Consider the following 15536-nt stretch of genomic DNA (forward strand, 5'->3'; position numbering starts at 1 on the left):
CGCAACGTCGTAAGTGACATTTCGTTTGGAAACTGATAAGGCAGAGAAGGCAGATCCCAAAGAACTTGATAGTCCGAAGAAATGTTAGACTTGATAAAGTCGTAAAGAAGTGCAAGAACATTGTCATGCCTCTCCTTGTAAAGACCCCGTCTCAACAATTCCGGGCAAGCGTTAAGGAAATGACAAACGGACTCCGGTTGTTGACAGAGAGAACACTGGTTAGACTCCGAATTCTTCCACAAACAGAAGTTCAGAGCAGTTGGAAGAGTCTTTTGGATAGCATTAAATGCCCAATTGAACAGGTTGTCATGTAGATGCTTCACTGATATTGACCACTGACCAGCCTCTAATTCTTCACACCTTACACTAGCACCCTGTACTGACAGTAACAATAAATGACGAAAATGACTCTGACAATTAAACTCAGTGGTTTGTTTCTTGATAAATTTCAGACTTTTAAAAAAACCACATGGAAGACAGTGGTCTGACAAGAAGGCGCCAGGAAAGAATCGAGAGGATGACGATTGTGCTTCGTCTCTGATTTTTGCGGAAGACAAATTTCTTAGACAAACATTATTCGACTTAGTAAATCGTAAAAGGCAAGAACACTGGAGACTGTGGAAGAAACAAAAAGTCGAGGAAGGTGAAATCCACCACGATTAGTGCCCAAGAATAAACGGGTTGCTACGGTACAGTGAGCAAGTCCGACAAATTTCTTCAGACATCTCGTGACTACCGTATCAAGATGACTTTGAGTCCAAGAAAGAGGCAGACTAAAAATGCTGAGTAACCAAGCTAGTCGAGGTAACACAGCCTTCTTGTAATGTTGCCATTTGCTGAAGTGGGACAACGCCGGTTTGTCGACTTGAGCAAACAGGTAGTTAACACGATCCAACCACTCGGACTTGACGACATCACAATGCAAGTCGTCAGAAATCGGTAACCCCAAGTATCTGTAACTCTTCTTCTGTCTATCTGTCTGTCTATCTATTTCAGGGTTCTCACTACGTGGGTCGGCGCGAGTCGGACGAGCCCACAGTTGCCGGCTTCCGCCCCACCAGCGGCCTTGCCCGACGCTTGCTGTGTGGATGAACGCCTAAAACGCTTTTGCACGGTAGTCATCTTTTGTATTATCCGGGTAACCGTCAATTTGTTGCTTCCCCGGCTTTGACTTTGTTTACGACATGTCTATTCGTCGGTTCTTCAAGCCTACTGATGCTCTTTCGTCGCCGAAATCGTCGCCGAAACGACCAAGACTACAAAGCGATTGGATGTTTTAGTAGAGTTTTATCTAAGACAGAGAGACGATACTCTACATATGGTAGAAAATAGTTTTCAGTCGTAATGGCAACTCGTGAATTTCGACAAAATTTGCTTGGAACAAAATTTTTCTGCGGACTGACCATTTTCCACTCCAATATCTATCTACTGCCAAAGACCCATAGGGCCGTCGTGCCAGATGGATAGCGGAATTACAAGAAAACTGTTTCGCTACTGAATACATAAAAAGAGATCAAAATAGAGTGGCGAATGCTTTCAGTCGTCTTAGATTTGGTAATGACGAAGAACAGTTTACTCAGAAAGACAATACAACAAGTCTCGCGTCATTGTTTTCACTCAAATTCGAAAACCAACAAGGTAACGCAATGGTAGAACCGGAAAGGGTCACTTGAGAAGAACTGTACCGATGCCACTCAAGCAAAGAGTAACAGTCGTAGACCTGGGACAGAATTGGAGCAAATGGAAACATGCCCGAACGTCGTACGAGATAGTGTCAAGACGAAATAGACAAGTGCATGATTACAAAATTCCAACGTTTACAATTTGAATTGCTTTGAATGCGCGAGAAATCTACATCGCCCTAACATTTGAGTATGGTAAAGGAAAAATAAAGATAGAGAAAATGTCAGAATTAATGGAAGTCTTTGTGTAGACAAGACAAACGTTATGTGTAAAATATTCTAATTTCAAAGTGGGCACAAACTGGTGGAAAAGCTACAAGATACAACCGATGCTGCATAGCCTCGTACAAGACCCTTTCGTGCATCCATGTCCCGTTACTGTATGAGACGACGCATAATTCCTCGTGTCATGCGGGAACAGGAACAACGTCGCGAGAGGGTTTGGTACAAGGCAAGTAATGTGCGCCTTGGCAAAACGCGTCAGTTTGGAGTATCACTAGATGATCGAATGCAAGATCAAATCATGTATATGGTGCGAGAGAAAACTGACTAAGGAAGTAACTCTTGTAGGTGTGAGATTTGTTTGGATATGTAATGTGCGTTTGATGCAACAAAAAGACAAATGAGTGTAATGGAGGAACACCTTACGTTGTTAATCTGTGCTACAGTCGTAGCGTACCAATCTCTGGTCTGGAAGTTCGAGACAGACCAAGAGGAAGTCTAGCTCCTGGTGAAAAACCGCTAATAAAGTCACGGAAGCAGTCACGCCCTACCTATCAAGACCGTGGCAAAAGTATGCTAGAAGAAAGATGCAAGCTGTGGAAGAAAGGGATAAATTAACGCCCTGCGTATGGAAAGAATTGTGTATTTGTGTAACAAAACCAATCATTTCGCCAGAGTGTAATCAAGTAAGGCACTTTTCTTTTCAATTAATTAATCATGATCCCGACCACAGTACAGCCCCCGGCTCTTGGACATCTTCCTACGCCACCGTAAAAGTTTCCTTCACGCTATCGCCAGATGAAGTGAATAGCCTACTAGCCACTATGTTGGCTAATACAAAGTCGAATTCCAAGTGGACACACGCGCTACCTGTAACCTGATAAGGTTAGGTGACCTGCCTCCAGGCAAAAAGCTGGAACCTGTACACAAAGTTCTAAGCATCTACAATGTTGTGGTGCTAAGATGAAATAACTTGGAAAATGTGTGTTGAATGTAAAGAATCCGAAGACAAGGCAGAAGCACAGACCAGAGTTTGCTGGACTGAATGAGGCAGCGAACTCCATACTATAGGTTCACAGATTGTACAAACGATGGGACTAGTAGAAATAGGCTATGATTGAATTCAAGTAATAGATGATTCCAAGCTACTGCAACAAAAACCACTGACGGAGAGTAGTTGTAAATGGTGATGGAAAAAGCTGCAACTGCGACAAAGTTCATCAACCACTGGAGTCAAGGTGGGACCTCGGGAGTCCAAACAAGAGTTGGTGTCGCAGTCGGTGCTCTTGCGAGTACCTGGCCAAGCTGCAGGGCATTGCTAAGCACGGCCTGCAGCTCCTGCTTAGTGCACATGAACCCATCCAACTGGTTGGGAGCATGACCGTTGCTTCTTATCAAGTGTGAAAATATTGGTAAGACAGAGGACAATGTCGCACCAAGTGTGTTGTTTTTCCGACTAAATACTGCACAAGTGTTGGTCCGTGTTTGGACAAAACATTCACCCATACGCATGATAGTGTAAGCATTTCTCTTAGCACGTAATGGCCTTTCCAAAAGTGAATTTCATAAACATAGGTGCTTTATAGCATGCTTTATCCAAAGAAAAATTCAGCTGCCTTTAACGCAAGCTATTTACTTTAAGAATTACATGCAAAATGGCTGGAGTAACGGGAGGCACTTAATTATACATGTAACCACCATATAAGAATGTCCTATCTAGGCTCAGTCTGTCCGACCCAAAATATATCCCTATTTCCAGACAGCCGTTTGCCATTCTTGCGATTTATGTGTGTGTGCGCATGCATGTGCGCTTGTGTCCGTGCGTGTGCGCGTGTGTATGTGTGCCAGTGTATGAGTGCAAAACCTGACTTGCTATCCGAATGTGCTCAAGTCATTCACATTCTAAACACCTTATTCTTACTGTGTAGTGTGGTTTTACCTTCCTCCTTTTCTTTCCTCTGAACATCTGATTTTGCTTCAAAATGTTTATCAAGAGCAGTTCGTCCCTCCTACAACGCAGAAGTGAATCTTCAACTTCGAGCATCACAAAACTAACAAAGCACTCATCAATAACCATGTAAACCCTACTCTCCCGCTATAATCGCTATTCAACCAAACTTACTATATAACACAAGAAGTCTATCTGAAGCAAACAGAATCGATATACAGCAACCATCCAATTCTGATCACTAAAGTCATTCACACCAATGCACAACTCTGCTCATGCCCAGCTCATGCGTCAGGACAACAGGCATAAGTTACATGTAGAGCAGTGTGTGAAGTGTGCCAGTTTATGACATCATCACCTCCTTATCTTATGTGTTAATCAACCCAAGTAAACAACGCCAAATCTGATAATAAATGAAAGACCATTTACTCAGTCGTAACAAATGGCAGGTGAGACGTCTCAGTTGATCAAGGTATATGTATGTACACAGAGCAGGAGCATACCAAGACAGAAGATTTATATGCTCCTTTATAAGCTCCTTTACGGAGCTAAAACTTTGCAAACATGAAGATGAAGTTATAGCAAAACTATGTCACATATCATGTTGTCAACCAATACCTACAATTCTGCAACCAACACCCAAACCAAATGCTGAAATCGTTGACAGATAAACTTTGCAATTTTAGAAACTCTTGAAATATGCTGTAGTTAGAGATGTTCTCACCTCATGAATATATAGTGTTTCTGAATTCAGATCTTGCTGATCAGAAACATGTATTTCTTCTTCTAAAATGCTTGTATTAGTGCTATTTGTCTCAGCTAAACGTGCTTGCACTTTATCCATTACAGTACAGAACATGTCAAACGTGGTTGGTAGACCACCAGACAAGACATCCAACAAACACTTCACTTGTTTACTACGAGAACGAACGTCAGAAATGTCGTCGAACTCCTTAGTGAGAGCCCCGGCTTGAAAAAGGGGATACAATACTCTAGCGACGTTGATGCCTTGCAGTTCTGGGTAGCGATCTAGAACACGCTCCTCAAACTGCTTGTCGCCACCTTCAGCTGTAGACGCAATGTTGACGATCCGCTTGTCGAAACGCCCTTATGAAATGAGCAAACAAAGCTGGTCAATCTCCAGCAGTATCGCTGCTAGTCTCAAGCAAAAATCGTAACTTCAACCGGAATCGAACTGTGATAAAAATGTGCGATACGGCTATAATATAATTACCATATTTGGTCACTAACAAACAAGGCCTTGCAGACATTTACCGAAAATCGTCTGCTGAGTAGTACACAGCTACCTCTATAAACAAGGGCTGGACATTCTATAATCTTGTGGCTGGATGCGTGCTACAAGGAGAAACTGCAAGCTCGATCGTATCTACGTGATTCACCTCGTTCCACTCCCACATGGGTGCGTCTGCTAGCTCGTGCAATGTCGTAGGCGGAGACTCAGAAACCGCCATCACATGCCAGTCCACCCACGTATGTGACAGTCGGCCAATAATTTTGCTTAGCTTGTGCACAAATCAACTCATTTGGCAAACGTTTAATTAAACAGGAAACATCGCCTTTCCTTAAAGGTCACAGGAAATGACCAATTTGACAGGAATTTGATGTATCATATTGTAAGGTATTGTATCTCTAGTACGGTGTTACTTACGTCATTCCCTTATCACTCCTGCGCCATTTGAACTTATGTAAATTTGGTTCCAATCTCCATCGGACCCAACATCATATGATCAGGGCAGAATGCTTCCAATAACTGCAATAGTCGATGCGACGTTGCTTTCCATTGTCAATCAATCGACTTGCTAACATGTAGTTTCTTGTTGGGTCGCTGTATCGCTGTACAGGTAAAGGTAAAGAGGGCAAATAAGGTACTTAATGCGATAGACTCCTCCTGCATAATTGTATGTGCATCAAGAAACAAGGAATTCAAAATCCTGTATTTTGTAACATTGATAGGATACAGTGGTTAGACTAGTTGTCAGCATGATTTCTGTTGTTCTTAATTTTCAGAAACCTATATATATATATATATATATATATATATATATATATATATATATATACACATACATACATACATACATATATATATATATATACTGCCATCTCAATATTTTTAAAAATAGAACCTCAAATTTTACAAATATGAATAACCATGATGTAAATAATACTCTAGTAATTGACATGACAATTTGCCATTGAGGCTGTTGACTAACTGATTGGCTGGGTATATGATTTAACAAGAAAACAGCATTCAGCAGCAATCACAGATCAATTTTCAAAATTTCAAAATTAAAAGTAAACTACTCTTCAGTGCCATTGCGTAAGCAACTCGCGTGACTTGCATAACCTGGTCTCAGTTTGTACCAAATATTCTAACTATTCTTTTGAAGCGTACACATACACACACGCACGCACACGTTACACAAGTATAGATACCTGTTGATTAGTTTCTGCTTGTTGGATGGTCTGCTGTTGCTGTGCTGTGTGCAGATTACTTGCAGGCTCATCTGCACAAACCACGCCTCCTCTCTTCATAACGTCTCTAGCGATATGCAACTGACCCGCTTCTTTGAGTACCTCGCAAAATCTATCAACAGCGTTTTCTTTGTATGGCAGGATATCGTAGAGCAGCATTCGTGCGCTGTCTTGCTCTTTAGAACATCTTCTCAGTGCGCGAGCTTCTTGCATAGTCACAAGATTACTGGCGACTGAATGTTCTAATAGCAACGACGGACGCAACTTTTCCACAAGTTCCACGATGTTGCGAGTAACGTATCGCTCATAGTCATCCGACATGGTGAAATGGAAATGAAGACCAGAGATAGATGTTGCATCAAAATCGTACGTCTAGAGTAGAGAAACAGTGCAGTGACAATGATCAACACGGTGTTGCTGTCAACACTAGCAAATTCCCTCAATGCGTTGATTCTAGTCTCAGTTTGTACCTAATATTCTGACTATTCTTTTGAAGCACACACACGCGCGCGCGCGCGCCCACGCATGTACGCACGCACACGTTACACAAGCATAGATACCTGTTGATTAGGTTCTGCTTGTTGGATGGTCTGCTCTTGCTGTACTGTCTGCAGATCACTTGCAAGCTCATTTGCACAAACCACGCCTCCTCTCTTCATAACGTCTCTAGCGATATGCGACTGACCCGCTTCTTTGAGTACCTCGCAAAATCTATGAACAGCGTTTTCTTTGTATGGCAGGATGTCGTAGAGCAGCATTCGCGCGCTGTCTTGCTCTGTAGAACATTGTATTAGTTTGCGAGCTTCTTCCATAGTCACAAGATTACTGGCGACAAAATGTTCTAATAGCAACAACGGACGCAACTTTTCAACAAGTTCTACGATGTTGCGAGTAACGTATCGCTGATATTCATCCGACATGGTGAAACGGAAATGAAGACCGAAAGTAGATGTTGCAACAAAATCGTACGTCTAGAGTAGAGAAACAGTGCAGTGACAATGATCAATAACGTGTTGCTGTCAGCACTAGCAAAGTCCCTCAATTCGTTGATTCTAGGGACAAACAGACGACCTACTCAAACCAGAGCTGGAGTCAAACTGATGACGGGTCCTTGCAGTTAGCGCGCGCTACATTTCTTACAACAGGAAGCTACTGTACAGAAAGAAAAAAAGAAAATCAAATCAAATACGATCCCGGGCAATAGGCCTAATAGGCAAATTATGAGGTGTGACAAAGCCATGTGTTGTAAAGGAAAGAAAATGAGTACAAATTAAAATAAGAAAACTAATTAGTATATATTACTTATTGTCGAGCGTAGCGAGGCTTCTAATCCGGGTCGTACAACAGAAAGGGGAGTGGTCCTATATGGCTCTCCTTTGAGCTATAGGTACATGTGTATATAGTTAGGTGTGTGTGTGTGTGTGTGTGTGTGTGTGTGTGTGTGTGTGTGTGTGTGTGTGTGTGTGTGTGTGCGTGTTTCACACGTTTTCATATAATTTCCATCCTAAAATTCGGATTCATTGCAATGCTTGTCACAACAGCAACAAACACCACCATACAGTGAACAAATTCAAACCCGTAAAACTGTCAGTCATGCAACCCAACTACTAAACCTTGTGACATGCTCCTACTCTACAGACGCACTGTCAAACACTTTAACTGCTCAACACATTCTAGTGTTGAAAACTTCACGTACACTGCTAATAGACGACAATACAAGAATAATAAAAACATGAACCTACAACAGTTCATTCCTCCTATCCAATCACGATCAACTTGAAATGTACGATATCCCACAAAAATCCTACAAACGAAATCATGTGTGCAGATTGCCTTTGTCAACGACAACCGTAAACTGCTCAAATGGCTCTCCTTCCCCACCATGCAAAGCACCTACAGAGAACACAATTTGATAGTTAGACTTGCTACAGCTCAAAGACTTCCACATATCATAAACTAAAAGAATGTACAACGAAAAGCAAGGACGCAAACAAAAGACTAAACTATCTAGCTAACAACTGCTCAAAATACAAGTCCAACACTACATGACCATCAATAGAGAGTGTACGGAGTTTACTGTTTGTCTGTCTGTCTGTCTGTAGGGCTGTACGTCTGTATGTCTGTCTGAGTGCCTGTCTGAAATTGCAAGTCCATTGGCTTTTAGTATAACCTCAACACGTGTGCGAGCATACGTAGGATATATTAATTAGAATAAAACAAATGTCTGTTTGTCTGTATGCCTAGTCTGTCTATCTGTCTGTCTGGTCTGTCTGTCTGTCTGTCTGCTGTGTGTGTGTGTATATATATATATATATATATATATATATATATATATATATATATATATATATATATATATGTATATATTGGCAGACATAAGGACAGTGTTAATCAATGTATGTTATTCAATTTGAGTGTGTTCTCCAGAGATTGCCAAGACCATGAGCTAAAAGTCTAACCAGCAATGAACCTTTGTGTTCACTCAAAATACCTGATCTAGCCTCAACGAGTGCAGTCTCCCATATATTGACACCTAGCCAAATTTTGTCCAATTAGGCAGAACGCCCATATTATATAAAAAATTTCTAGAAATTATGAATTAGACAAATTTTTGCCTAAATTACCTCAAACAAACTATAAAATTCTTAGACAAAAGAAATTACAAGTTTAGAAACTCTCCAACTATATCCTAGCTACCACATTGTCTATCATTTTGCTGATTAGAGGTCAATACAATGCAGGTACTTACCGTACGAGTAGCTTGTGTTTCTGTCTTGAGCTCCGGCTGATCAGAAACGTGTGCTTGCTCTTCTAGAATGCCTATCTCAGCTAGGCGTGCTTCTTCTTTATCCATCACAGTACAGAACTTGTCAAACGTGCTTGACGGACCACGAGACAACACATCCAACAAACGTTCCACTTGCTCACTACCAGAACGAACGTCGGATACGTCGTCGAATTCCTTCTTAGTGATACCGCCGGCTTGAAAAAGAGGATGCTATATTCTAACGACGTTGAGGCTTCGCAGAAAATCTGGGTAGCGATCTAGAACACGCTCCTTAAACTGCTTGTCGCCAACGCCAGCTGTATACGCCGAACTGACGACCCGCTCATCGGTAAGCCTCTACGAAAAAGCAAACAAATCTGCTCAATTTTCAGCAGTACCGCTGCTAGTCTCAAGCGCAAAATTGTAAATTCGAGAAGAACAGGCAATGTGCTTTACGCATACATTATAATTATCATATTTGGTCAACAACAAGCAATGTTATTTGTAGACATTTACAGAAGGTGTCCTGTTTAGTATTAAACAGCTTCATCTATAGGCAAACATTACACATTCTATAAACTTGTCAGCTGGGTGCGTGCTACAAGAAGAAACTGCAGGCTCGATCTCATCTACGCGATTCACCTAGCTCCAGGCAACAATTGGAAGTGTCTGCTAGCTCGTGCCATATGTTGTAGGCGGAGACTTAGAAACCGCCTGAGTAGCTATCACATGTCAGTCAACTCACGTATGTCACGGTTGGCCAAAAAATTTAGCTTACGGTGTACACAAATCAACTCCTTTGGCAAACGTTTAATTAAACAGGAAACAGCGTCTTTTCTATAAGGTCACATGAAATGGCCTGTTTGACTGGAACTTAGTGTATCATGTTGGAAGGTATTGTATCTCTGGTATGGTGTTATGTTATTCCCTTATCACTCGTGTGCAATTTCAATCTATGTAAAAGCGGTACCAAACTCATCGAACACAACATCATATGATCAGGGTAGAATATTTCCAAAAGCTGCACACCTAGATGTGACGTTGGTTTCCATTGTCACTCAATCGAACTGCTAACATGTCGTTTCTTGTCGGCTTGTTGTACGGGTATAGTGTAAAGAAGGCTAATGACGTAATTAGGGTGGTAGACTCCTCCCACATAATGGCATGTGCATCAAGAAACAAGGAAGTCAAAATCCTGCATTTTGTAACATTGATAGCATAAAGTGGTTGGACTAGTTGTCAGCTTCAGTTGTTGGTATTATTAGAAATTGAGTAATATTTACATCATGCTTATTCATATTTGTAAACTTTGATGTTCAATTTTGAAAGAATTTGAGATTCAAGGCACTACAGACTTGACATGTCAGTTTGTTATTGAGGCTGCTGACTGACTGATTGACGTCATTTATGACACACAACCTTTACATACAGAACAATAAAAGCAAAAATATTATCCATGACAGTTCAGGTCAGGGAAATCACGGTTACAGCTAACTACAAGTTAAAACTATACGCATGCATATAGTAGTTAAAGATCAATTCTAATACACAGCGCCTTGAATGGCACTGTTCAGCATAAATCCTTTCTTTTCTGGTGACTGATTGACTGAGCATTTGATTGTCAGCCAGTTGTCTGTCTGGTTGACTGTATGTCTGTCTGCCTGCCTGCCTGTCTGTCTGTCTGTCTGTCTGTTTGTCCATCTGTCTGTCTGCCTGTCAAATCCATATGATGTTATTTTGAAACATAAGTTATCATACAATAACAATAACAGTTAATTATATGATTCTGTCTCTTTTTTGTTTGTTTGTTTGTTTGCTTGTTTGTTTGTTTGTTTGCTTGTTTGTTTGTTGTTTGTCTGGCTGTCTGTGAGCCTGCCAGTTTTTGTTTGTGCCCTGTTGGTCTGTCCGTCTAACGGTATGTTTGCCTGTTTATCTGTCTGTATGTCTCTCAATTTCTCAGTCTGCCTGTCTCACACTGTTATAAATAGTCACTAAAACATCCAGATATCATAAACTAAAAGAAAGTACAGCAAACACCAAAACCGCAAACCAAATGCTAAATTATCTAGATACCAACTGCTCAGAATACTAGTCAAACACTACATGTCCATGACCAGAGAGTCTACTGACTTACTGTTTGTCTGTGTGTCTCTCTGTTTATCTGTCAGTCTGCCTGCCTATCTGTCAATCACATATAAGTGAACTTTTATCTGCCATACATTTTGCAATGCAGGGTATTATGTACTGTCCAACTACTAGTACTGTTCATCAACTAAAATAAGATAAAATTAAAACTAGAGCAACACAAAATGAGTACAACACTTAAAAGCGACAGCGTACTAGCAAAGCCTCCAGTACCAGCTAGTGGCTGATGTACTGGGAGGCAAAGAGGTCACATCTGTTGTCTTCAGACTGCAAAAAGCAGCTTTTTAGAGATGAATCTAGCATTACACTTCTGCAGCTGAATGTAAAAGCGATTGGACAAGAAGTCAATAAATTCTGCAGCGTTCAGTCGTCCTACTTTGTCCAATGACTTCTTTGATAAATTGAACAGGAGTTTCCACCCATCGATCCACCAAGCTCCATTACCAGTGGGGTTACAGTGGCAATTATGCCACCTGGTAATTGCTGTTTACTGTATTTGTCTTTCTTCCTGTCTGCTCTCCTCTCTGCAGCGCCACCACTAACACCAGCAGATGATGGAAAGATGTCACTACTCCATAGGTGGGCAAGGAAGACATCCAGGTCAACGTTGTTTACAATGTCCTAGTCAAAATATAGGATGTCTGGTCTGTTGTCTCTAGTTGTATAATGACTCCTCGGCTCCTTGCGATGGTAGATATGCAACTCACCGAAACAATCAGACCAGACGGACAAAATCGATTCCTGAGACAATACCGGCCCACCACCAGTCGCACAGGTCATCAAAAAGTATCCAGTTTCGTCTATAAGATCTCCACATTGGCATGTTGTTGTACAGCTGGAGAAGGCTATGGGCAAACCCAAACGAAGGAAGGACCCCCAGCAAAATTCGCAACAATTGAGTGCGAACACTTCTGATGTAGGGATAGCACTAAGCAAAGCCCCAGCGCTCTTACATTTTGTTGAGCGTATGCGGGAGGGTCCTCTGGCAATGGGGGCATTTTTGAGTAGATACTGAGCATTGGAAGATGCAGTGACAGAAGGTAGCCTTTGCTGAACTCTCTGAGCGCATGGCAAGTAGTCAGAAATATATTTCCTGGAGGGACAGACCTTGCTATGGCCTCACTCATTGGAGAGGTTGGAGAGGTTAAGAGAATGTCGATGATAGGTCGTAACACAAGGAATTAGAATGAAAGCTCTGCAAAGCATTGGCCTGTCTGTCTGTCTGTCTGTCCGTTTGTATGTCTGTCCGTCTGTGTGTCTGTCTGCAAATGCAAGTCCAATAGTTCTAATATAACCTCAACGTGTGTGCCAACATACTATGATATATAGACAACAGGCACACAGAAAGAGAAAAAAGCATACAGACAAACAGACATTTGTTCTATTTTAATTAATATATAAATATATATATATATATATATATATATATATATATATATATATATATATATATATATATATATATATATATATATGCAGACAAATAGACAGACTGACAGACATATGGACAGTGGTAATCAACGTGTGTTTTTAATTTGAGTTTCTCCTCAAGAGAATACCAAAAGCATGAGTTAATATTCTAAACAGCAATGGACCGTTGTATAGACTCAAATATCAGATCTAGAATCAACGAATGCAGTCTCCCATATATTGACCTTTAGCCACAATTGTCCAATTATGGAAGACGCCCACATTACAAAAATTGAGGAGTTAGGCAAATGTCTGCCTAAATTACCCCAACCAAACAATATAAATCTTAGACAAATGAACTCAAAAAAGTTCAGAAACTCTCAAACTATATCCTAGCTACCACGTTGTCTTTCATGTAGCTGATTAGATATCAATACCATGCAGGTACTCACCTTACGAGTAGCTTGTGTTTCTGTCTTGAGCTCTGGCTGATCAGAAACGTGTGTTTGCTCTTGTAGAACGTCTGTCTCAGGTAGGCGTGCTTGCTCTTTATCCATCACAGTACAGAACTTGTCAAACGTGCTTGAGGGACCAAGAGACAAGACATCCAACAAACGCTTCATTTGCTCACTACCAGAACGAACGTACGATATGTCGTCGAACTCCTCCTTATTGATAGCACCGGCTTGAAAAAGAGGATACAATACTCTAACGACGTTGAGGCTTCGCAGTAAATCTGGGTAGCGATCTCGAACACGCTCCTTAAACTGCCTGGCGCCAACAGCAGCTGTATACGCCAAGCTGACGATCCGCTCGTCGGTAAGCCTCTACGAAATAAGCAAACAAATGTAGTCAATCTTCAGCAGTACTGCTGCTAGTCTCAAGAGCAAAATTGTAAATTCGAGAAGAACAGATCTGTGATAGGAATATGCTTTACGCATATATTATAATTATCATATTTGGTCAACAACAAGCAAAGTTATTTGTAGACATTTACACTACCTGTTCTGTTTAGTATTGCACAGCTTCATCTATAGACAAGCATGGCACATTCTATAAACTTGTCAGCTGGGTGCATGCTACAAGAAGAAACGCAGGCTCAAATCATATCTACGCGATTCACCTTGCTCCACGTCAACCCTGGGAGTGTCTGCTAGCTCGTGCCATATGTTGTAGGCGGAGACGCAGAAAGCGCCTGAGTAGCTATCACATGTCAGTCAACCTAAGCATGTGACAATTGGCCAAAATTTAGCTTAGCTTGTAGACAAATCAACTCATTTGGCAAATGTTAATTATAAAGAAAACAGGGTCTTTTCGATAAGGTCACATGAAATGATCTATTTGACTGTAACTTGGTGTATCATGTTGGAAGGTATTGTATCTCTGGTATGGTGTTATGTCATTCTCTTATCATTCGTGTGCAGTTTGAACTTATGTAAGAACGGTTCCTATCCCCATCGGACATGACATCATATGATCAGGGCAGAATATTTCCAATAGATGCACACCTCGATGTGACGCCGCTTTCCATGTTCACTCAATCGAACTGCTAACCTGTTGTTTCTACTCGGCTTGTTGTATAAGTAAAGGGGAAGAAGGCTAATAAGTTACTTAGTGTGGTAGACTCCTCCCACATAATGGCATGTGCATCAAGAAACAAGGAAGTCAAAATCCTGCATTTTGTAACATTGATGGAACAAAGTGGTTGGAATAGTATATGTCTGCATGACTTCAGTTGTATGTATTTTTAGAAATTGAGCATTATATAAATCATGGTTATTCATATTTGTAAAATTTGATGTTGCTGACTGACTTATTGACTAAGTATATGATTGTCAGTCGATTTTCTGTCTGGTTGTCTGTCTCTCTGTTTGTCTGTTTGATCTAAGTGATTTGTTATTTTGAAACATAAATTATGATACAATAGCAATAACAGCTAAGTGTGTCTCTTGTTTGTCTGTTTGTTTGTCTGTCTCTGAGTCTGCCTGTCTCTGCATGTGCCCTGTTGGTCTGTCTTTCTACCCGTATGTTTAATTTACCTTTTATCTCTCTGTAAGTCTGTCTGTCTGTCAGTTTGTCCGTCTGTCTGTCTTTATAAATACACATCAAAGCATCCACGTATTTTAAACTAAAAGAATGTACAACGAGAACAAAGGCCGAAAACAAAATACTACTTTATATAGCTAACAACTGTTCAGGATACAAGTCAAACACTACATGTCCATGAAAAAAGAGAGTCTACCGAGTTTACTGTCTGTCTGTTTGTCTGTTTTTCTGTCCCTTTTCACTATTGAACACAAAAAGCAAAATTTTATGAGAACACTATAGGTAAAACTGTTATGCTAAACGTCCATCTACTGAGACATAAAGATCGAATACTACTAAAATTCGATTAAATGATGTTCCAAATGTTTCTTTCATTATTTCATAGACAGACTGATACATACATAAGGACAGTGGTAATCAATGTGTGTTTTTCAATTTGAGTCTCTTCTCCAGAGATTGTAAAAAGCATGAGATAATAGTCTAAACCGCAAAGAACCTTTGTATAGACTCAAAATATCTGATCTAGCATTTTCGCATGCAGTCTCCCATATAAGACCTGTAACCGCAGTTGTTCAATTAGGCAAGACGCTCACATTACAAAAATCTAGAAGTTAGGCAAATTTTTGCCTAAATTACCCCAAACAAACTACAACAATCTTAGCTAGATGAACTTACAAGTATAAAAACTGTCCAACTATATCCTAGCTACCACGTTGTCTTTCATGTAGCTGATTAGAGATCAATATCGTGCAGGTACTCACCTCACGAGTAGCTTGTGTTTCTGTCTTGAGCTCTGGCTGATCAGAAACATGTGCTTGCT

General features: G+C 40.7%; 1 protein-coding gene across 1 annotated transcript in view; it reads right to left on the reverse strand.

Annotated features, from left to right (window-relative positions):
• Positions 1-7858: 7858 nt before the first annotated feature.
• Positions 7859-15536, reverse strand: part of LOC134198602 (uncharacterized) — a 9645-nt gene continuing 1967 nt past the window's right edge. The window contains exons 2-4 of the mRNA XM_062668017.1: positions 15478-15536; positions 13123-13497; positions 7859-8241 (exon numbers count right to left, since the gene is read on the reverse strand). The exon at positions 15478-15536 is cut by the window's right edge and continues 316 nt beyond it. Of these exons, the coding sequence (XP_062524001.1) occupies positions 7981-8241; positions 13123-13497; positions 15478-15536 (695 nt within the window). The 3' untranslated portion in view covers positions 7859-7980. The remainder of the gene's footprint in view (positions 8242-13122; positions 13498-15477) is intronic.

Source organism: Corticium candelabrum, chromosome 2 (assembly GCF_963422355.1).
Source record: "Corticium candelabrum chromosome 2, ooCorCand1.1, whole genome shotgun sequence".
Taxonomy (NCBI): Eukaryota; Metazoa; Porifera; class Homoscleromorpha; order Homosclerophorida; family Plakinidae; genus Corticium; species Corticium candelabrum.